Consider the following 23,018-nt stretch of genomic DNA (forward strand, 5'->3'; position numbering starts at 1 on the left):
AAATATTTAGGCTATTTGATGTTGCCATCTAGTGGTCTCTTTATGAAGGGCAAGTATATCTCCAGAAAAGCACTATTACTGAGGCAGTGTATTTTCCCATAATGTATGATGCTGCCATCAGCTGGCCATTTAGGTAACTGCTCCATTAGTTTATTTGTCAAGTACAGTATATTTAATCAAGGATGGAGAACCTGATGCATTTTTTCCTACCACACTTAAGAAGGCATTTGGTCCATCAAAATCATATTGGTGAGGCTTCACTTGGAATATTGTGAGCAGTTTTGGGCCCTTTAAGAAAGGATCTGCTGATGTTGGAGAGGTTTCAAAAAAAGTTCATGAAAATGACTCCGGGTTTAAAAGAGTGTTTAATGACTCTAGTCGTCTATTCACTAGAATTCAGAAGAATGAGGGGTAACCTCATTGAAACCTATCAAATTTTGTAAGGCTTCGATAAAGTATCTGGGAGTGCAGTTAGACGAGAAGCTAGACTGGACTGCCAACACAGATGCCTTGTGCAGGAAGGCACAGAGTTGACTGTACTTCCTTAGAAGGTTGGCATCATTCAATGTTTGTAGTGAGATGCTGAAGATGTTCTATAGGTCAGTTGTGGAGAGCGCCCTCTTCTTTGTGGTGGCGTGTTGGGGAGGCAGCATTAAGAAGAGGGATGCCTCATGTCTTAATAAGCTGGTAAGGAAGGCGGGCTCTGTCGTGGGCACAGAACTGGAGAGTATGACGTCGGTAGCAGAGCAAAGGGCGCTGAGTAGGCTACGGTCAATCATGGAAAACCCTGAACATCCTCTGCATAGCACCATCCAGAGACAGAGAAGCAGTTTCAGCGGCAGGTTGCTATCGATGCAATGCTCCTCAGACAGGATGAAGAGATCAATACTCCCCAATGCCATTCGGCTTTACAATTCAAACGCCAGGGGTAGGATATGTTAAAGTGCCGGGGTCAGGACTGAGCTTAAGTTACCATTCAATGTATTTCTTAGTAAACTATTTAAGAACTTTTTAAAAGCTATTTATTAATGCTTTTTGAGAGGGTGATTTTAGATGCATATTTATATTGGGTTGTATTGTATGTAATTAGTTTTGCTACAATAAGTGTATGGGAAATTGGAAAAATGTTGAATTTCCCCATGGGGATGAATAAAGTATCTATCTATCTATCTATCTAAAGTGGATGTGGAGGGGATGTTTCATGTGTTGCAGAATCTAAGACCAGAGGACACAGCCTCAGAATAGAGGGATGTGTTTTTAGAGAGGAGATGAACAAGAATTTATTAGCAGAGTGTGGTGAGTCTGTCAAATTTGTTGCCACAGCTGGCTGCAGAGACCAAGTCATTGGGTATATTTAAGGCAGAGGTTGGTAGATTCTTCATTAGTTGGGGCATGAAGGGATACAGGGAGAAGGCAGAAAATTGGGGCTGAGAGGGAAAATGGATCAGCCGTGATGAAATGGCGGAGCAGACTCTATGGGTCAAGTAGCCTAATTCTGCTCCTATGGTCTTATGGTCTTCTATTTGGAGGCACATAATAAAATAGATCGAAGTCAGCATGGTTTCCTTAAGGGGAGATCTTGACTGACAATCTGTTGGACTTCTGTGAGTAAATAACTGATAGGATAGACAAAAGAGAGTCAGTGGATGTTGTTTACTTAGATTTTTGGAAAGCCTTTGGCAAGGTGCTCCACATGAGGCTGTGAAACAAGGTAAGGGCACAAGGAGGGTTCTGGATGGGACAGAAGGCTGGCTAACTGACCAGTCTAGGACCAGAGGGTACAGCCTTGGAATAGAAGGGTGTCCCTTTAGAACAGAGATGAGGAGGCAGTTCTTTAACCAGAGGGTGGTGAATCTTTGGAATTCATTGCTACAGATGGCAGTAGAGGCCATGTCATTGGGTATATTTAAAGTGGAGGTTAATAGGTTCTTGATTAGTAAGGATTTCTAAGGTTATGGGGGGGGGATGGAGGCAGAAGAATGGGGTTGAAGGGGAAAGTCAATCAACCGTGATGGAATGGTGAAGCAGATAAGTCTGCCCCTGTACTTTATAGTCTTATGCCCACCAACTCCACCCTAATTATTCACTACTCACAACATATGTATGTAATCTGGGGGTAATTTGGAGTAGATAATCAGAATCAGGTTTATTATCACTGGCATGTGAGGTGAAATTTGTTAACTTAGCAGCAGCAGTTCAATGCAATACATAATCTAGCAGAGAGAGAGAGAAAAAATATAAAATAAAACGTAATAATAAATAAACAAGTAAATCAATTACATTAGATTTTTTAAAATATGCAAAAGCAGAAATACTGTATATTAAAAAATTGAGGTAGTGTCCAAAGCTTCAATGCCCATTTAAGAATCGGATGGCAGAGGGGAAGAAGCTGTTCCTGAATCGCTGAGTGTATGCCTTCAGGCTTCTGTACCACCTACCTGATGGTAACAGTGAGAAAAGGGCATGCCCTGGGTGCTGGAGATCCTTAATAATGGATGCTGCCTTTCTGATACACTGCTCCCTAAAGATGTCCCGGATACGTTGTTGGTTAGAGCCCAAGATGAAGCTGACTAGACTAACAACCTTCTGCAGCTTCTTTCGGTCCTGTGCAGTAGCCCTTCCATACCAGACCATGATGCAGCCTGTCAGAATGCTCTTCACGGTACAACTATAGATGTTTTGAGTGTATTTGTTGACATGCCAAATCTCCTCAAACTCCTAATGAAGTATAACGGCTGTCTTGCCTTCTTTATGACTACGTTGATATGTTGGGACCAGGTTAGAACCTCATAGATCTTGACACCCAGAAACTTGAAGCTGCTCACTCTCTCCATTTCTGATCCTACTATGAGGATTGGTATGTGTTCCTTTGTCTTACCCTTCCTGAAGTCCACAATCAGCTCTTTCGTCTTACTGACATTGAGTGCCAGGTTGTTGCTGCGGCACCACTCCACTAGTTCACATATTTCAGTCCTGTACGTCCTCTAGTCAGCAACTGAGATTCTACCAACAATGATTGAGGAGATGTTATCACCAATCCTATAACATGGTCCTCCGGTTAGGAAGTGGAGGATCCAAATGCAGAGAGAGGTACAGAGGCTCAGGTTCTGCAACTTCTCAATCAGGATTATGGGAATAATGGGATTAAATGGTGAGCTATAGATGATGAGCAGCATCCTGACATAGGTGTTTGTGACTAGGTGGTCTAAAGTCGTGTGCAGAGCCATTAAAATTGCGTCTGCTGATGACCTATTGTGGCGATAGGCAAATTCCAATGGGTCCATGTCCTTGCTGAGGCAGGAGTTCAGTCTCACAAACCATTTCATCATTGTCGATGTGAGTGCTACTGGGTAATAGTCATTAAGGCAGCCCACATTATTCTTCTTAGGACATCAACAGGATCATGAGAAGACCATAAGCAAAAGAGAAAACAATCTAAACTTGGAAGTGGTTAACATCCCTGATACGGTTATAAAGCCTGGTGGGATGGAACTTCAGGTGCAGATACCCAAGTCTGGAGAGAAGAGAACATGCCAGAGAGTTCAGAGTTATCATATTTGTGGCGATCTCATGAATTGAGGCAAACTGGACAGTGGTAACTTTATAAGGGCCTCTCTGCTATCTGTTAAGAGAAGTTAATTAAATAGCCATCAGGATCTTGAACCAGAGAGTTATCTTCACTCAACTTCAAAGGAAGATTGAACATCTGGCTGAGAAGTGCCACAATAACAACCTCTAATGTTAGCAAGAACAAGCAGCTAATTATTGACTTCAGAAGGAGGAAATCGGAGGTCCATAAGCCAGACATCATTGGAGGAATCAGAGGTGGAGAGGGTCAGCAACTTTAAATTCCTCGGTGTTATCATTTTAGAGGAACTGTCCTGATCCCAGCATATAAGTGTGGTAATGAAGAAAGCACAGTGGTGCCTCTACTTCCTTAGGAGTTTGCAAAGATTTGGATTGAGTGGTCCTACTGAGTAGCTCTCCATGCTGCCGATAGAGAGGCTTGAGGAGAAAAGTACTTACATAAATCCTCTTTCTCCATCATGGCTGATCCCAGATCCCACTCAACCCCATATACCTTTTTTCTTGCCATATCCTTTGATGTCCTGACCAAACAGGAAATGATCAACTTCTGCCTTAAGTATACACATGGACTTGGCCTCCACCATAGGCTTTGGTAGAGCATTCCACAAATTTGCTACTCTCTGGCTAAAAAAAATTCTTCTTTACCTCTGTTCTAAAGGGTCGCCCCTTAATTTTGAGGCTGTGCCCTGTAGTTATGGATACGCCCACAACAGGAAATGTCCTCTTGACATCCACCCTATCTTGTCCTTTCAACATTTCTTAGATTTCAATGAGATCCCCGTGCACTCTTCTAAATTCCAGTGAGTACAGACCCAAAGGTGCCAAATGTTCCTCATATCTTAACCACTTCATTCCCAGAATCTTCCTTGTGAACCCCCTCTGGACTCTCTCCAATGACAACACGTCCTTTCTGAGATATGGGTCCCAAAACTGTTGATGTACAAGAGATTAGGATTAATGATGCAGATTTGTTGATTCCATTCTCCATTGGGATTGGGTTTTGGTGTACCTGATGTGGTTGTATCCCTGCTTATATACCATCTGGCTACATGCGTATAAAGGTGACCAATGTTTCTATGGCATATTAATAGAAGAAAGGTTCTCCATGATCACTCTCAAGTAGCAGTGCTGCTTGCTGAATTCTTCTTGGAGCTGTTGTAAGAGGAAGATAATGTCCATTGCATCTCTTCTGTAGATGGAGACCACGCCTATGGTGTGGAGAGTAATTCTTCAGCCTCAGGTTGACAAAGGACCCTTGCAACAACTTCTCTTAACCCTTCTAAAGTTACCACTGTCCAGCTTGCCTCATTTACTGTAATCGCCACAATTATGGTATCTCTAAACCCTCTGGCATGTTCTCTTCTCTCCAGACTTGGGTATCTGCACTTGAAGTTCCACTCCACCAGGTTTTATAACCGTATCAGGGATGTTAACCACTTCCAAGTTTAGATTGTTTTTTCTTTTGCTTGTGGTCCTGTTGATGGAAAGACCATAAACCAAATAAAGCAATGGCCAAAATAAAGCTGAAGTGTATTGTTTATAGAATATAGAACCCTACATCTGTTTGAGTGCAGAACACAGATCAAAGACAGCTGAAGTGTTCTGTTCAGTGGCTTCAAACAGATGCTGGACAAATTTCTCCTTCATTCTTCGTTCTCATTGGAGTGGTCCCTTTAGAGTTTGGCTGGCCCATGAGACATTAACTAGCACTAATAAATTCACACTTGTCATGATTATCACTAGTTCCTGAACTACCAAAGCTCTTTTCCCTTGCTATATCCTACTCTGTAAGTCACAAGTTTTATAAAATCTCAGCTCACAGGTACCTGTTAAGCCATTTCTTTCCTCTTGCAGTGCAATGGAGTTTCAATCCAAGAATGCATTGGGTTTTCCAATAATTTAGCAATTGGATTTCCAGGTCATTCATCTCAAAGAAACCAAGTAAACATGGATAATACAGGTATAGCACTGCTGCAAGCACGGAAATGTAGGTGTGTTGAGAATTTCCTGGTTAGTTGGATTGGTTGTGAAGCAAAATGACGTTTTGTTGTTGGGTTCCACAGTCAAGGCTTTAACACAGTGAGACTATTGGTTTAACTGCACATCCTGTTCTCAGAGAATTTCCTTCATACGTCCTTAACTCTAAGAGTATTGTATCTATTTGCTGAGCTAAACATTCTGATGTCCTTTTGAACTTAATCACATTTTCTCATCATTACCATGCTCACTGCTTTCCCATTCCACACTTTTATTAACTTACTGGAAAAAAAGTCTTAATTTTCTACTCTTATCTGTCGTCTGCTTTGCAAAGAACTGTGATCTGTACATAATGACTTTATGGATCCATCCTAAGAGATGAAGGTTTATTGACAAGGCATCAGAATATCAAGACCCTTAAGTCATGTTGCAGATGGGATATCTGTCAAACAATTACATTACTGGGAAGAAGATGAACCTGGAATCTGCTGTCCAATAGAATCAAAATATATTTATAAATGACAAAAAAGGTTAACATTTGAAGACAAGTTAAAAGCACAATACAAATGCTTTTTTGTATTCAGTGTCAGTTTTCCAATCCTTCATAATTTTAAATCTTCCTGTCAGCTCAGAAGAGGTGAAAAAGTGCACGAAATGAAACGTGGTAGGTGTTTCATCTCGAGCTGTAAAAGGTGCAAGAAAGAGGAAACAATATGAATAATATTGAAATATGACCCAGAAAGCAGTGAGAGATATTTGGGAGAAATGTGGAAAAAAAATGGATGCAACATGTGAGATGTGAAATTACTAAAGTCAGTGATGTGAATGTTCATCAATCTGGTAATATAAATGTGGTCCCAGCCAGGGATCAGTATCACAACTTCAGAGGAATTGCCTGGCCTTCACATCAGAAGTTACTTTATTGGAAACCTATGACAGGACATAAATTTTGGCATGATCGGACATATTTAGTATATGTTTAATTTTCTTTTATATAGCAGCATGCTGAAGTACAAGTCTGGGCTACTCTTCCACTGTTGGCCTGTTATCTCTTCTACTGTTTGTCTCTGGCTCCCCTCAGAAACTGACGTCTTTTATCCAAGAAGGCAGACCCAGGTTATCACCAACACAAGAAAGTCTTGGAGGAACTCAGCAGGTCAGGCAGTAACTGAATAGATAGTTGACCTTTTGGGCAGAGACCTTTCCTCATGACCTCCAGTTGAGTTAGTAAAAGATCTTCTCCTTACCACAGCAAAGCTCATCATTTACTCCGTCTGCCCCACCCCCTGTCTAATGGACTAAACAGTCCAACTCTACTACAATTATCAGCCATGGTTCCTGCAACAACGTTCTCAATTGGTTTCAATAGGTCAATAGGTGCATTTAATGTCAGAGAAATGTATACAATATACATCCTGAAATTCTTTTTCTTCGCAGACATTCATGAAAACAGAGGAGTGCCCAAAGAATGAATGACAGTTAAAACATTTGAACCACAAAGCCCCCCACAGTACCCCTCCCACGCACAAGCAGCAGCAACGTTGTTACATCTGAGTCTGAAATTATGTCTCCATTGGTACTGAGTGCAATATCTAAAATCAAACATTATGTAGGTTCTTTGATGAATAACTTTCCAAACATTATTTATACATTTAACTGATCCCAATAATTGTTTAGCACCTCAGTCTGATCTACCTTCAACTTCCCTTGTTCCGAATAGAACAAACTCACCATATCCAAACTTCTGACATAAATAAAACTCTCCAATCATCAATGGAAATATTCTCTTCACTCTCCCCAGCACTAGAACATCCTTCCGCTTAATTGATGAAGTTAATATATACCTGCCTGCAATAGGTAGTATCCTAATTACACAGTGTAGCCATAATTAAAATTTTAATTACACCCCTCTAACCTTCCAACCAATCTGTTTTTGACCTTAAAGTTCCCTCATTATCATCCAATTGGATTAATTCTAATTGCTTGTAAAAGATTACTTTTTTTAAAGCAATTTTCAATATTTTTGGAACTGGTTATGTTTAAAGTGAATCGAACAAAACTTACTTCTGTTTAACATCCCAGTGGTCTTTCTCTTGGGCTGTGTACAGCAGGGTTCTTGAGATTAATCTTAATTTCCTGGAGATTCTGGGAGGAAACTGGAGATTTTGCAATACAGCGAATATAGATGGAGTTGGAACAATCACCCCATGGTTCACAGTTGGGGAATAGATGGACTTTTGTGTGAAATTTGTTCATCTTGTTTGATTCCTCATGGGGATTCCTGTCATGCTTGGAATTCATGCTAGAACCTGGAAGATTGAATATCCTGTGTTTCTATCCGTAATTACTCTATAATACTGAAAACAAGTCTCCATTCTATAAAAGGTAATTATCTCTCATGTGACTATGTTTCAAGTGCAAGGTCATCATTGTGTGGGATTACTTTCACTTACAATCAGATTGAATAACAAGCATTTTTCAACAAATTTTATGTTACCCTTAACATGATCAAACCACTATTGTGTTATTTGTTCTCTCTTCAACTTTCCTTAAAGTTATTTTTCTGAACAATCCACATTCATGGAATCAGAATAAACGCAAAATTATTTTGCAAAATAGCAAGCTCCAACCAGCCACCATATACAGAGTCAAGCATAATTTTCTCAGTGGTTTCACCCCGCAATTGTCTTTCTGAATATATTTCCACATCAAGAATGATAACAAACCCAGAAGAAATATTGATAGCTATATGAGTACATTAATTATGTCATAATTTCTATCTAACTTTGAGATGACATCAAGACAGTATGCTCCAAAATGAGACAAACATCCTTCTGGCTATCATAGGCACTTACAGCTGTGGATCTCTGCACCAGATGGGGCTTTGAAGGTGAACCTCCCCTGATCTCTTCAAACATTCAGACTCTGACTGCTATCATTTATTTTCTTTTCCGATGTGTTGCTCTAACATTTACCTTCCTTCAATCAACTTGCTATTAAGTTTACTTTTCTCACCTCCAAGGCTGAGTCATTCTTGTAACCTTCTTACCCCCGTAAAGTTTTAAATTAGGTCATGTTCTTTATTTGCTCCTATGGGATGTCACTAATTCTTTGAGCTAGTCAAGAGAATGTGTCTGGGAAAAAAAGATGCATTTTCTAATTTTCTTTAGCAGTTTGTCTTAATTGGAGAGTCTACTTCATCGGTGCTGTTTTATCTGTGTGTTTCCTTTGCAGAAGCTAAGCCAGGCTCAACATTGCCACCAACATGATGGGTTACCCTCCACCCAAACCTATAGAATGTGCAGAGCATGTCCTTTTCTTCCAAGGAAGTGTGCTGGATTGGTTGCATTCAAAGTGATGCTAGCCCTCCAAATCTTCACAACTTTAGCTCCCCTTTGTCACTGATAATGTGTCTACTAACACCAGAAAGGTGGTCACCCAGAGAGCTGTTTTAAGATAAACAATTTCAATGATCAAAAATGAAAGAAATGGCTTTACGTGCCTTGGTTTTCCCTTCAGGCATTGAAAGTGCTTAACACTTTAATTAATATTATAAACAATTAAAATTTCAAAATTATTTGAATTTCATTTGTCATTCCACTTTCCTCTTCTCTCCAATCCTTCTGAGGGCACTATTATTTTGTTTGGGCTTTTGATATTGACTGGTTGAACAGTTTGCTAATGATGTACTATGGTTGTGTCTTTGCTGGAAGACTCAATATGCTAAATGGACTTCCTCTAACAACGTTAATCTGAAAATCTTTCAAAAAGCATCATCTGTGAAATTGTATTGAACTCAGACTGTGTACAATTATAATGCATTGTGGGTAGTCTATTTTAATGAACACAACTGTAAAATTAAATACACTTGGCAGTGAAAAATCTGTAAATAAAGATGCCTCATTATCCACAACCATTTAGATTCTGGTTCAATTATTATAGCAAAAGACCCAACTAGTATGGTTATTACTCTCTTTTAATCACTTTTAAGAAGTTGATGATGGCCCATAACAATTTTATCTTCACATAATTGCATAGTATTCACTTAACATGCTGACGATAAATTTTGTCTTAAAAAAATAAGTACTTTACTATTATTTACTGTGGCATTTCCCCTCTTTTAGTAAAAGGGAAAGTTCACAAAGAAGTGTGAGTCTCAGTTCACTTTTCCTCTTACAGCCAGGCAGCCAGGGATATTCAGGTCATTGTAACTATTGCTGCAACAGCAGGAGAGCAGCCTCACAGTTACAGATTTATTTGATCTGATTTGATTTCCCACTGAGAAGGCAGCCCCCAGGTCAAGCCTGTTTTTTTTATTATACAGTTTTCTTATAATTTGAAAAAAGCCTAATTTATGTGTCTTTGTGTCTTATTCCTGGAGCTTTTTACGAGGTAACATCAAGGGCATAACTTTCTGGAAGGCCAGTAAGCCCCCCACTGCACAATTGCATGCACAAACAAAGTCCATGCCTAATAAGGCTTGGCATGCAAAAGTATGACAATAAGAGGGCAGAATTCGTGAAGTACTTATTATATTAGCTGAATATTTATTTGCCACAGCTGCCAGTACATACAATAAAGTTAAAATGTTAACACTGATCAGAGAACCACTGTGCTACAAATGTGGCAACACGATTTTATTTATAGTAAGATGTGTCAACATCCAGCATGACAAAATTGTACAAAGTTCACAATTTAAAAATGAATTATCACAGCAACTTGTGATTTCACACATTTATAGCAAAATTAAAATGTCAACAAATCCATGCTGTGTTGTACAAAAATAAATCAAACTTCAGTTCCACAGAGAGCACAATAAATAGTTTATACAAAATCCTGTCTTAATAAATGAATATTACTTAAATTAACTTAGAAATGAATATGAACAATAAGTTATTATAAATAAACTCTGACGAATCTGCAATAATCCTTATGAAATGTTAGCAGTCTAATATTTGACACGTCCGTGTTCACTATGTCAGAGTCACAGGTACATTTTGATTCGATATTATGTACCAACATCAGATGGGCAGCAGATTTGTGCTTAAAATCCCTTTTCCATTTACATAGGTGAGAACAGTAATAATCCAAAAGTCAAACTAGCTCTTACTCTATTAAAAGCATTACTATATTGGCATCGAAGCTGCAGACACAATGCAAGTGGAAAAAAAGGCATATGCAGTCAATGAAGAACAAAGCCCTAAAAGAGGCTAGGGCAAGTATATATGTATATACATACATATATATATAAATATATATATATGGCATAAGGTGAAAGACAAGCACCTTGCTTTAGCTCTCAAAAAGGCAATTCTGAACATGGCAGCTACAACTAATAGCACAACAGAAAGTGGGCACCATGCAGGCTCAAAGCCACATGGACCCAGAGTAATTACAGAATCTTTTCCCAGCTAGTTAAGAATATGTCCATTGGGAAAACTTTGTAAGTTTTGCACAATGACTATGAATAAAGTGCTGCTGGGATTGTGTTTCACATTGAATATTGTATCACATTTCCTGTCATGACCTCATTGTGCCCAATAGCTTCCATTATGGCTATTGCCACAACATTGGCCACATGGGCTTCTGTGTTTCATTTGTTCAGACTCATGCGACTTCTGTCATATGACTGATAATATCAGCGATTGCACACCTTATTATACTGTAGATATAGGACAAGGTAAGTGCAAAGTAGAACTGGCAGGTTTCTAGGGACAGTGACCCTGTAATTTCCAGTCAGATGAAATTATTAATAAGGTACAAAACCCATACTTCCTTCTACAGAGACCCATAGTACAGATATACATGTACTGTAAGCTACAAGACAAACTAACTTCACAGAAAGTGTGCTGTGGCATTCAGCGGCCATCCTATGTTCATTGAAGTGCATTGCCCTAAACGTCTTATAGCCTAGAAGGCTGATGAAGTCACAACACCAATCAGTGCAGGGTGTAAGTAATCCTTCTGTCAAGATACCTTGTCTTGTAGTTTAGCCCTGGGCCCTCACTGGGCTACTTAGTTTTTAACCATAACCCCCACTGCTCGTTTTATTTTAAACAGAAGTAATGCAGGATAGTGAGGACATAGGGCTATTTGGCAAACCTAAACTAAAACAATCTTAAAGCTACTCATTATTTCATTCACTGTACTAAAATCCCAAAACAATAATTTCATTTGAATGTCCCCACCTAATTGGAATCCATTTAAAACTAAAGCACGTAATATTTTTAAAGCATTGTTCAAAACTAGAGCATTTTCGCTACCAATCCTTGTCTATTAAACAATATGCACATAAATTCTTTTATTTTCAATTATGTAAAACACAGTCTCCCATATGAGACAGAAAATCGGGGTATCCAAGTGACAGCGATACATAGATCATAGCTCACATGCTCCCAAGCTTTCTGTTATCTCTCAAATTCAATTTTAATATTAAATTCATCCTCTTTTGTAAAGCATTTGAAAGAATTCACATCCTATTCAATTTTTTTTCCATCAACCATTCAAGAGTATACACTCAAAAAAAGTGCATACATTGGCAGCTATAAACATTACATGGCATCTTACACTATGTCATCTCATATGAAAACGTACAAAATGTGAATGTTTTTAAAAACTATATATTAAATGCAATTACTATTTTCAAAGCAGGACATAAAATCATTATGAAGTCTCTACGCATAACACCTTTGTAACAGAAATAAAGTTTTGTTATTCAACACTGTCTGGTAAATTAGAGCAGCAAAAATGTGAGGCATCCAAGCAAGATCTTTCTTAAAAACCAGAAAATGGTCCTTAGACCTGTATTCCTTTCACAGCTTGCTTTATATTTTCCAGCAGGGCCTTATTTTCTGGGCTCTGATAACGATCTTGATTTGTATACATGTCTGTTAAAGTCGTCACATAGGCATCAAAATTCTGTTCATTTATTGGATCCTAGAACAAGAAAACAATAGTTGTCAGGCTCCTTGTGAAAGCTTTGCTGTCATGTCACAAATCAAATTTGTTGTCCTTTGGCACTCTATACAACTATGTTTGTAATGCAACAGTATTCATTTATAGAACAACTTTACTTTGGTAAACATTTATAAAAAGACTGTAATGGTGCAATGTGGAGTTAGGTAAAAAGCTGAAAAGCAGCAACTCCAGGGCAGTAATCTTTGGATTGCTGCCTGAGCCACGCACCACTGAGGGTATATATAGGATGATTCGGAAAATGAATGTGTGGCTGAGGAATTGGTGTTGGAGGCAGGGTTTCAAAAATTCTAGATCATTGGGATCTCTTCTGGGGAAGGTATGACCTGTATGAAAAGGACAAGTTACACCTGTACCCAAGGAGGACCAATATCCTCGCAGGCAGGTTTGCTAGAGCCGTTGGGGAGGGTTTAAACTAATCTGGCAGGGGGAAGGGAAACAGAGTGATAGGGATCAAGAAGGGGCTGTTGGTATGCAAGTACGTGTTGTGTGCAGTGAGACTGCGAGGAATGACAGGCAGGTGATAGGACAAAATTGCAATCAGTGGGATGAATTGAAAAGGGGGTAAAATCGAAAAGGCTGATGAACACAGGACTGAAAGTGTTGTATTTCAATTCACACAGTATAAGGAATATGGTAGATGATTTTGTAGTGCAGTTAGAGATTAGAAGCACTAAGTCGTGGCTGAAAGAAAATCATAGTTGGGAGCCTAACATCCAAGGTATAACATTGTACTTTGTATTAAAAGGGAAGGCAGATAGGCAGAGGAGATGGGGTGGCTCTGTTGGTAAAAATTGAACTTAAATCCTTGGAAGTTGGTGACAAAGGATCAAAAGATGTTGAATCCTTGTGGGTAGTAAATAAACTGTTACGGGTAAAAAGACCTTGATGAGAGTTATACACAAGCCTCAGAATAGGAGCTAGAATGTGGGATACAAATTACAATGAGAGATAGAAAAGTCATGTAAAAAAGACCATGTGCCAGTAGTCATTTGGGATTTCAGTACGTAGGTAGATAGGGAAAATCCCAAGAGATGGAATCTGAGGAATGCCTACGAGAAGCCTTTTTAGAGCTGTTTGCGGTTGAGCCCACTCGGGGAAAGGGAGTTCTGGATCGGATGTTTGGTAATGAATCACATTGGATTAGGGAGCTTAAGATAAAGTAACTATTAGGAGACAGTGATCATAATATGATGGAATTCACCCTGCAGTTTGAGAGGCTGAAGCTAAAGTCAGACGTATCAGTATTACCCTAATGAGACAGTGATCACAATGTGATAGAGTTCACCCTGCAACTTGAGAGGGAGGTTTAAGTCAAATGTATCAGTATTGCAGTGGAGTAAAGGGAATTGCATAGGGGAGCTGGCCAAAGTGGAAAGGAAGGGGACACTAGCAGCAATAATGACAGATCAGTAATGACTGGAGTTTCTGGAAGCAATTCGGAAGATGCAGGCGAGATACATCCCAAAGATAAATAAGTATTCTAAAGGGAGGATGATGCAACTGTGGCTGATGAGGGAAGTCAAAGACTGCATGAAAGCAAAAGAGAGGTCATACAATATAAAGTTCAAATATATTTGGCATTCAACTGTACACATGTAAACAGCCAAACAAGACAAAACTCCTCCAGACCAAGGTGCACATCACAGTACGTAACTCACACACATGACACATAAAGCAATATTACCACAAATAAATTCACAAATAATAAGGTTAATACATGATACAAATTAAAAAGTATAACACTACTGGCACTTCGTCCATGATGATATCAGGGTGGTGGCAGAAAGGGTACAGTAGTCTTACAGCCTGGGGAAGAAACTATTCTTGTCCTAAAGCCATTGTACTTCCTGCCCGATGGAAGGGGTCTGTGAGATTGTTGGATGGGTGTAGCAAAAATTAGTGGGAAGTTAAAAGATTGGGAAGCATTTAAAAATCAACTGAAGGCAAATTAAAAAAGCCATAAGGAGAGAAAACGTGAAATATGAAGGTAATCTAGCCAATAATTTAAAAGAGGATATTAAACTTTTTTCAGATATAGAGAGTTAAAGAAATGTGAGAGTGGATATTGGACTACTGCAAATTATGTTGGAGAGGTAGTAATGATGGATTAAGAATTTATTAAAGTGGATGAACTTAGTAAATATTTTGCATCAGTCTTCACTGTGGAAAACACTAGCAGTATGTCAGAAATTCAAGTGTTAGAGGACAGAAGTAAGTATAGTTGCTCTTACTAAGGAGAAGGTGCTTGCGAAGCTGAAAGATCTGAAGTTCTTTCAGACAGACTACACCCCAGGATTCTGAAAGTGGTAGATGGAGATTGTGAGAATAGAGATTCTGGAATGGTTCTGGAGGACTGGAAAATTGCAAATGTCACTCCAATTCTTAAGAAGGGAGCGAGGCAGAAGAAAGGAAATTATAGGCCAGTTAACCTGACTTAAGTGGTCAGGAAGATGTTGAAGTCCATTATTAAGGATGAGGTTTCAGGATACTTGAAGGCGCATGATAAAATAGGCCGAAGTCAGCATGTTTTCCTTAAGGGGAAATCTTGCTTGTCAGATCAGTTGGAAATCTTTAAAGAAATAATAAGCAGGACAGTCAACGGTAAGTCAATGAATGATGTATACCTGGATTTTCAAAAGGCCTTTGACAAGGTGCCGTGCATGAGGCTGCTTAACAAGATAAGAGCCCATGGCATTACAGGAACGATATGAGCATGGATAGAAGATTGACTGACAGGCAGAAAGCAAAGAGTCAGTGTAAAGGGGAACTTTTCTGATTGGCTGCCAGTGACTAGTGGTGTTCCACAGGGATCGGTATTGGGACCGCTTCTTTTCATATTATATGTCAATGATTTAGATGAAGAAATTAATGGCTTTGGGGCCTACTTTGTGAATGTGAGCAGAAAGATGAAGGAACAGGTAGCGTTGAGGAAGCAGGGAGTCTGATAAAAGACAGACAGATTCGGAGAACGGGCAAAGATATGGCAGATAGAATATACTGCAGGGAGGCGTATGGTCATGCACTTTGGAAGAAAGAATAAAAGTGTGGACCATTTTCTAAATGGGGAGAAAATTCAAAAATCAGAGGTGCATAGGGACTTAGGAGTCCTAGTGCAGGATTCCCTAAAGGTTAACTTGCAGATTGAGTCAGTGGTAAAGAAGGCAAATGCAATATTATCATTAATTTTCCGAGGATTAGAATATAGGAGCAAGGATGTAATGCTGAGGCTTTATAAGGCATTGGTCAGATTGCACATGGAGTATTTTGAGCAGTTTTGGGCCTCTCATCTAAGAAAAGATGTGCTGGCATTGGAAAGGTTCCAGGGGAGGTTAACGAGAATTATTCTGGCAATGAAAGGGTTAATGAATGAGGAGTGTTTGATGGCTCTAGGCCTGTACTCATTCAAGTTTAGAAGAATGGTGGTGGGGGTGGGGAGCTCACTAAAACCTATCAAATATTGAAAGGTCTAGATAGAGTGGCTGTGGAGAGGATGTTTCCTATGGTGGGGGAAGTCTTGGACCAGAGGCCATTTAGCCAGAGGCTAGTGAATCTGGAAATGATTGCCACAGATGGCTGTGCAGGTCAAGTTATTGGGTATATTTAAAGCTGAGGTCAGGGCATCAAAGGTTACATGGAAAAGTTAGGAGAATAGGATTGTGTGGGATAATAAATCAGCTATGTTGGAATGGCTGATTTAGTCGACTCAGAGGACCAAATGGCCTAATTCTTCTCTTATGTCTTATGGTCAATGCAGTCTACTAAAGGTAAAAATTCTTATAAGTCATTTCTCAATTTGTTACAGTTTCTAAGAATTTGAATATTTTTAAACTATATAATACAATTTCATTTCTGTCTGCTCAGTGTTAACCTATCAGGAGGAAATCTGGGAAAGCTTCTGCAGGTTATTCAGCATCTGTGGAAAGAGAATTAATGTTTTCAGTTGAAAATCTCTCATTAAAGTTAGCAAATCAGTTTTTACTCTGCCACTTTTGGTGAGAGTTCAATCTGAAAATTAACTCTGCTTCCCATGCTACAGACACTGCATGCTCTACTTAGTATTTCTGACTGTTTCCACTTTAGTTCAGATTTCCAGCATCAGCAATTTTTTACGCTTTTCATTAGTTTTACAGTACATCTCTGGGCAATGCACTGGCGGATTTTTATAGGGTCAATCAAAGATTTAGAGAAAATGAAGCAGATTGTTAGAGTGACACTAAAGGAGGTTTTTATAGTAATACCTGGCAAAACTCTCTGAGAATCAGACCAATAAAGATTCATTGCTCCATCGCTAAGTATCTGGATCAATATTCAATTTGCAGAGATGAGTGATTCCACTGCAAGGAAGTAATTGTTAGGAAGTAATCTCCTAGTTGTGACAAGTTAATTGTACTTCAAAAGTACCTCCAATATATCCTGTCTTACTTTGACCTCAGAGCAACAGCTTTTGGTACTAAAATTACATTCCAATTTTCTACAGATAACATTTCAGGTGATTGGCTCCAAATAACTGAAAGAAATGGGCAAACTAATTCCATTTTGGTTGCAAACAACCAATGAATATGAGACTCCTGCCAGATTTATCTGAGTCAGATTAAACCCTAGGATGGAACAAAATAAGGCATCCATTAATCCATTACACCCCCTTCATGTGCTGTAAGATCTAATATTGTATAGAACTTAGTTTTTATCATTGATGTAAAGCTAGCTTGGTTAAAAAGGATTTATAATATGCAGCATAAATACATCCAGTTCAAATGATTATCTGATTTTTGAAAAAGAGCAAAAACAGTGCAGACATGAAGTGCAAACACGAGGAAATCTGCAGATGCTGGAAATTCAAACAACAGGCAGCAGACATGAAGTCATGACTTTGAAAGGAAGAGTACTCCACATACATATATATAACACTGAGAGTTCATGAAGGTTAATTACATTTTGTTATTTCTGCTAAAGGTTTAAAAATATAAAAGTGAAAATATTTCAGATTAATGAGATTAATTAAACATCCAATTGAAAGGCTAACAAGGCTATGAGGATGGAGAGAGAGTACACTTGGGCAGACAAATTCAACTCTTTTAATCCATTTCCTATATGAACCTGCTGTGTACAGTTGACATGTGAGTCACTTGTCTGAAGCAGGTGGGATTCAAATTACTTTATGCAGATCATCGAACTAAAATCAAATCAGTCAAGATGGCTAGAAACATTGAGATACTTTCAATGCTACAAGAACCTGCAATTTGACCTCTATTACGTCAAAGTATCCCCAAATGCATTTTAACTGGAACTAAAGCAGGGAAATTTTAGTGATTTTACCATCAGAAGAAGTTGTTGTGCAGACTCAGGTAAGTATAAAGACTTCCATTCATGGAATGGAAGAGTAAGTGTGCTCCTCTAGGTTCTGTAAAATACACCATCATCTTCGTTGCCTTGAATATACCCCTGCTTCCTGGAAAACCCTTCCAAATCTCAATCTCTGCTTTGTTCCTGCAAACTGGCAGTGGCTCCAGATTGGCAGATCTTAGCCTTACTAAACCTGATCTCAGCCACTTTCTGATGAGAGGTGTCCAAGGATGAACATTTAAAAGGGTAAAAATGCATTGTACTAAATCTCAGGCAAATGACCATATTCCATATTCGCTGAGCTCCAAACCTCCTTGGGAGTTAAAATTGATCCTACAATAAAATCATAACAAATGAGGTTTAGGGCCTTGTATTAATTTGAAGGTTTTAAGTGTTCATGGCTACATAAATAACAAGCAGACAGTATGAGAATGGGAGGAGCTAATTAGGCACCTAAAAGGTGAACTATATATGGCTGGAAGCAAAGGGTAAGGTTGAGATATTTAATCAGTACTTTGCAGCTGTATTTACCAAGGAAGATGTCCCCAAATTCTCAGTAGGACGTGGTGGTAGAGATAACAGCTGGGATGAAAATTGAAAAGAGAGAGTTTTAGAAATAATGGCTAGTATCAAGTTACACAGTCTGAACAGGATGTATCCTCGAATGCTGAGAGAGGTTGAGAATCTGTGTGAAAGTACAGAATGGCTAGTCACGATCCTTCGGCGTCCTGAGATACCAAGGGAATGGCCTGGAGAATACCATCTGTTGCACCTTTGTTCTTATGTGGTTGTAGGTACAAACCCAATAGCCTCCTCAGCTTAACCTTGATGATGGACCAAGATAGAGCATACATAAGTTTGAATTAACATAAAAATGTTAAAGGCAAATTGTATTTGACTAACCAGATTGTGATTTTCAAAAAAATTTATTTATTGAAATACAATGCCCTTCAAGTCAGGACACCAAGCAATCCCTGGATTTAATCCTAGCTTAATCATGGGACAACTTACATTGACCTATTAACCTACCAACCGGTATGTTTTTGGACTATTGGAGGAAACCGGAGCACCTGGAGGAAACCTATACAATCAAGGGAAGAATGTACAAACACCTTACAGGCTGCAGTGGGAAATGAATCCAGGATGCCTGTACTGCATTGTCTAGCATTACACTATTGTGATTAGTAACAGAAAAAATTAGTGAATGGAATGCATTAGATATTGCACCTCCTCTGCCTTATGGACTTGAGAAATGGATCACGCTTGCAGTGTTGTAACAAGTTCCTGTGGGTCTTGAGCTGGAAAGTATCATGTGGATGAGGGGAAGATGAGATCTAAGATCAGGAGATTGGCTGTGGTCTTCATAGGGGAGGGTAAGGAAGTGTGGAAGATTTAGGTTGTAGGCAGACTGGGTTGATTCAATTCCAAGAAACTATGTGGGTATGCAATGCTGATGCCAGAATGTATGATGACACTTGCGAGTTGCCTTGAGCACATCCATAAGTGCACAGTTGGTAATGAAAATGACCCATTTCACTGTATGTTTCGATGTACATGTGATAAATAAATTAATCTGACTAACTAATACAAATATCTGAAAAGAGAAACCAGGGAATATATGTATTAAATCTTTGAAGGTGGCAGAATAAGTTGAGAGACTAGTTAGTAAAGCATTTGGGATTTTTGACATCATGAATAGAAAACAAATCAAGGCAGTCACTTTGTTATAAAACACCTTGTGAACACCTATAAAACAAAGTCTTGCCCTCAATTCTGCTCACTGCACAAGAGGTAAAATATGAAGGCCCTAGAGTGGGTGCAGAAAAGGTTCACTGGATCAGTACCAGGTATGACGCATCTCAATTACCATCTCTGGATAAGCTATAGGCCTCTTTTCCATTGAGCAAAGAAAGTTAAAAGTATTGACAGGAGAGTACAAAGTCATGGCAGGTTTAGAAATGGTAAATAGCAGGAAGATAGTCTCATTTTAAGAGCAATCAAAGACTAGTGAAGGTAGGCTTAAAATGGTAGGCAAAAAATCCAGGGATGATGAGCATATACCTCTTTTGTACACAGTGAGTTTTCACTCTGCATTGGGTTATTGCCAGGAATGTTTATATCTGGCTTTCAAAATTAAACTGGATAAATATTTGAAGGCAAACAATGTCCAATGTCAGAGAGAAATAATAGGCAAATAGGTAATACATGAGTTCAATGGGGTAAGTAGCCTCCTTTTCTCATTAAACTTTCATATATTCTATGTTTTGTCAAAATTGTAACCCACCAATGATTTACATGATAATTCTTTAAAATGATTGCCATTGTATCAAGCCATTAGTTTGGGACTTCTTAATATACATATTTTTTATAATTTTGATCTTACCATGTGTGGCAATTGGATGTTGGCTAAACTGTGGATTAGAGACTGACTTAGATTGGCCAACTCATGCAGAAGAGACTCGTTCTGTTGTTCAATTACTTTATTTTCTTCTTCTATTGTTTTCAGGTTGTTCTCCATTGTTGTGATCTGAAAACCAAAGCATGCAATATTAATTAGCAATCTTAAAGGCAGGCTTAATAAACCAATTGATGTTTTTAAAATATACTCCATCATTCAATACTCTTATAACATATTACATTTGTAACACTTAAAGTATTTAGTAATTTTAAACATGAGTTTTAATGCCCATTCATGACCTTAAAGAAAAGCCTACTTTACCATTCAGAAATTTAAAATCTAAAGAATAATTTATCACTAACTCAGAAACCTATAATAACTAAAACAACAACTACAAATTTTAGATAAAAAGCATACAATACTAATTTGTAATCAAAATTATAATATACTTGTTAATTTAAAAATTAAAATATTCTAATATTTGGTGATCCGATAAATAACATGTACAATATAAATTAAAGCACAATTCTGAAGAATATTTAAGAATATAAATAAAAATTCCAAAACAACTCCAGAAGTCAATGGCCTTGAAATTTTGTTGTGCGAAGATTGGTATTTGTCTCAAAAAACCATTCCTTTACTTGGAACAATTTAACACCTTTGTTAGAATTGTGAATAAAGGAATGACTTATACAAATACATCTTACAGTATGTTAGAATGCTAATCTTTGTACAGTGTCATTTCAAGGCCAAGATGAATAGAATTAGGCTATAGATTGCAAGTTTATCACAAATTCTTGACTTTTGGGTAATTTTGTTTGAGTGGCCTGCCATTTAATAATTGCTCCTGCATAGCCTGGAAATGAGTGTTGGCAATATTAGGGCCAAGTATTTAACTATTCTCTGATATTCCTCAGTCCTCTATTTTATCAGCTGTATTAGTCTAGTTGGATTAAACATTAATATTGTGTTAAAATACTGAACAAAGGAATATCATGCCTGCATTTTGAATGCTGATCAACTAATATCACCAACAGTAATTTCAAAGCTCTTGTCTATGCCAGCTTTGTGAAAATCAGGCCATCAGCTCCCCACCGTACTTCAAAACAAAGTCTGTGTCTCTGGCTGGATTAGGAAGCCAATGAAAGGCATTCAGTTTCATATAATTTAGCTCTAGAATCTAGTCAATAGCAATTTGGCTGTTAGAATGTCCCATTCATGATGATCTAATCTGATGATGGTCTGGCAATGCTGATGGGCTGATAATGCTGCATCCAGTCCCAGGTTGTACAAAACGAATTTTCCACATACCTTCCCAAGAGATACAGTGAGAGAGAAGGGGTTCGGAAGGGGATAGTAGAATTGTAATGGTTGTTGATTTGTGGCCAAAGAAACTTCATATCCTGGAAATTAGCTCTTTTACACCTTGCAAATTAGAAAATAAACACCTTTCCTTCCTTTTTTTAGTAGATGTTCTTAATATTATAAATAATATGCACTTGGTCCTGGTTTAATAATTCACCACACTGCTGAGTGACTGTAAGTGGGTTCACGTCTGGTGACCTCAGCCAGGTGACTTTGAAAACTGCAGAGCAAAGGCTGGCAGATACTTCCCCACCGGCTCAGACCTAAAACGCCATCATGCAAGTCAACCTGGGACACTCCGGAAGAGCTCTGAGTAGCCTGTTACAAAGTGGCAAAGACAGCAGATCACCTACCCCCCTCTCAGCCAGGGATTGATGCATGGTGTGGGGGACCTAAAGGAGGGAAAATATAAATGAATAAATACTTTCTATCATATTATAGTCAAGTCAATTATTATAGAGAATTTCAGTTGAAGATCACTTTGAGATTGCTGATTCATTGGCTATATTGCTTCATCATACATTAGTTTCAGATTATACAACATGAGCAGTACAATATAACAGTGAGTTGGATGCCAAATATGTGTGGATATCCTTTGATAGGAGTGCATTTATATTTACTTGCATTGATCCAGTCAACCACTGTGGGTACATTTATATTGCCTCTTTTATGTCACTGTTTCCTTCTACAGCAGCATTCAAATGACAATATAACTCTCAAGTCCAGCCTAATTGAGCTCTGAGCTCTACCCAGCGACCAAACTGGACATCAGAAGTTTGAGAGGAGGGGATTAGACTCAGGTCCACTGACCGAGTTGAGAACAGTAGCTCTGGATTGCAGCAGCATAATCAAGCCTTGACCAGCAACCGGTCAGCACTCGAGATAGATTAGCAAGAACAAATTAAAGGAAGGCAGGGATAAGCACAGTGACCATTGTTGAGTGGACAGAGTTAGAGTGGTGATCTTGAGGCTTTAGCGCTTCAAGGCTTCATTCAGAGAAAGCAAATAATGAAAAGTTCTAGATCAAGATATTTTTTCCTTCCCTACTTTATATCTGCTCACTTAGGAGAGTAGAGATGTCAGGCAGGATAGTTGAATGCTCCTCTTGAGGATATGGGAAGTCAGGGAGACCTCCAGAGTCCCTGATGACTACAACTGCAAGAAGTGCATCCAACTGCAGCTTCTAACAATCCGCGATAAGGAGTTGGAGCTGGAACTGGATGAATTCCAGAGCATTCAGGAGTTTGAAGGGGTGATAGATAGGACCTATAGAGATATAGTTACACCCAAGGTGTAGGACACAGGAAACCGGCTGACAGTCAGGAAGGGGACAAGTGTTTAGGAGCCAGTGCAGAGTACCCCTGTGGCT

At 38.7% G+C, this 23,018-nt stretch overlaps 1 protein-coding gene across 18 annotated transcripts in view; it reads right to left on the reverse strand.

Moving 5' to 3' along the window:
- Window positions 1-10,089: 10,089 nt before the first annotated feature.
- The window catches only part of LOC140733456 (myelin transcription factor 1-like protein), a 444,485-nt gene continuing 431,556 nt past the window's right edge, over window positions 10,090-23,018 (reverse strand). For 12 of the 18 annotated variants that reach the window (XM_073056807.1, XM_073056806.1, XM_073056820.1 and 9 more), the window contains 4 exons: window positions 22,003-22,041; window positions 20,270-20,413; window positions 18,418-18,468; window positions 10,090-12,501 (listed from right to left, as the gene is read on the reverse strand). In XM_073056807.1, the coding sequence (XP_072912908.1) occupies window positions 12,361-12,501; window positions 18,418-18,468; window positions 20,270-20,413; window positions 22,003-22,041 (375 nt within the window). In that variant the 3' untranslated portion in view covers window positions 10,090-12,360. The remainder of the gene's footprint in view (window positions 12,502-18,417; window positions 18,469-20,269; window positions 20,414-22,002; window positions 22,042-23,018) is intronic. The other 6 variants (XM_073056815.1, XM_073056811.1, XM_073056817.1 and 3 more) reach the window with 3 other exon arrangements.

Source organism: Hemitrygon akajei, chromosome 9 (assembly GCF_048418815.1).
Source record: "Hemitrygon akajei chromosome 9, sHemAka1.3, whole genome shotgun sequence".
Lineage (NCBI taxonomy): Eukaryota > Metazoa > Chordata > Chondrichthyes > Myliobatiformes > Dasyatidae > Hemitrygon > Hemitrygon akajei.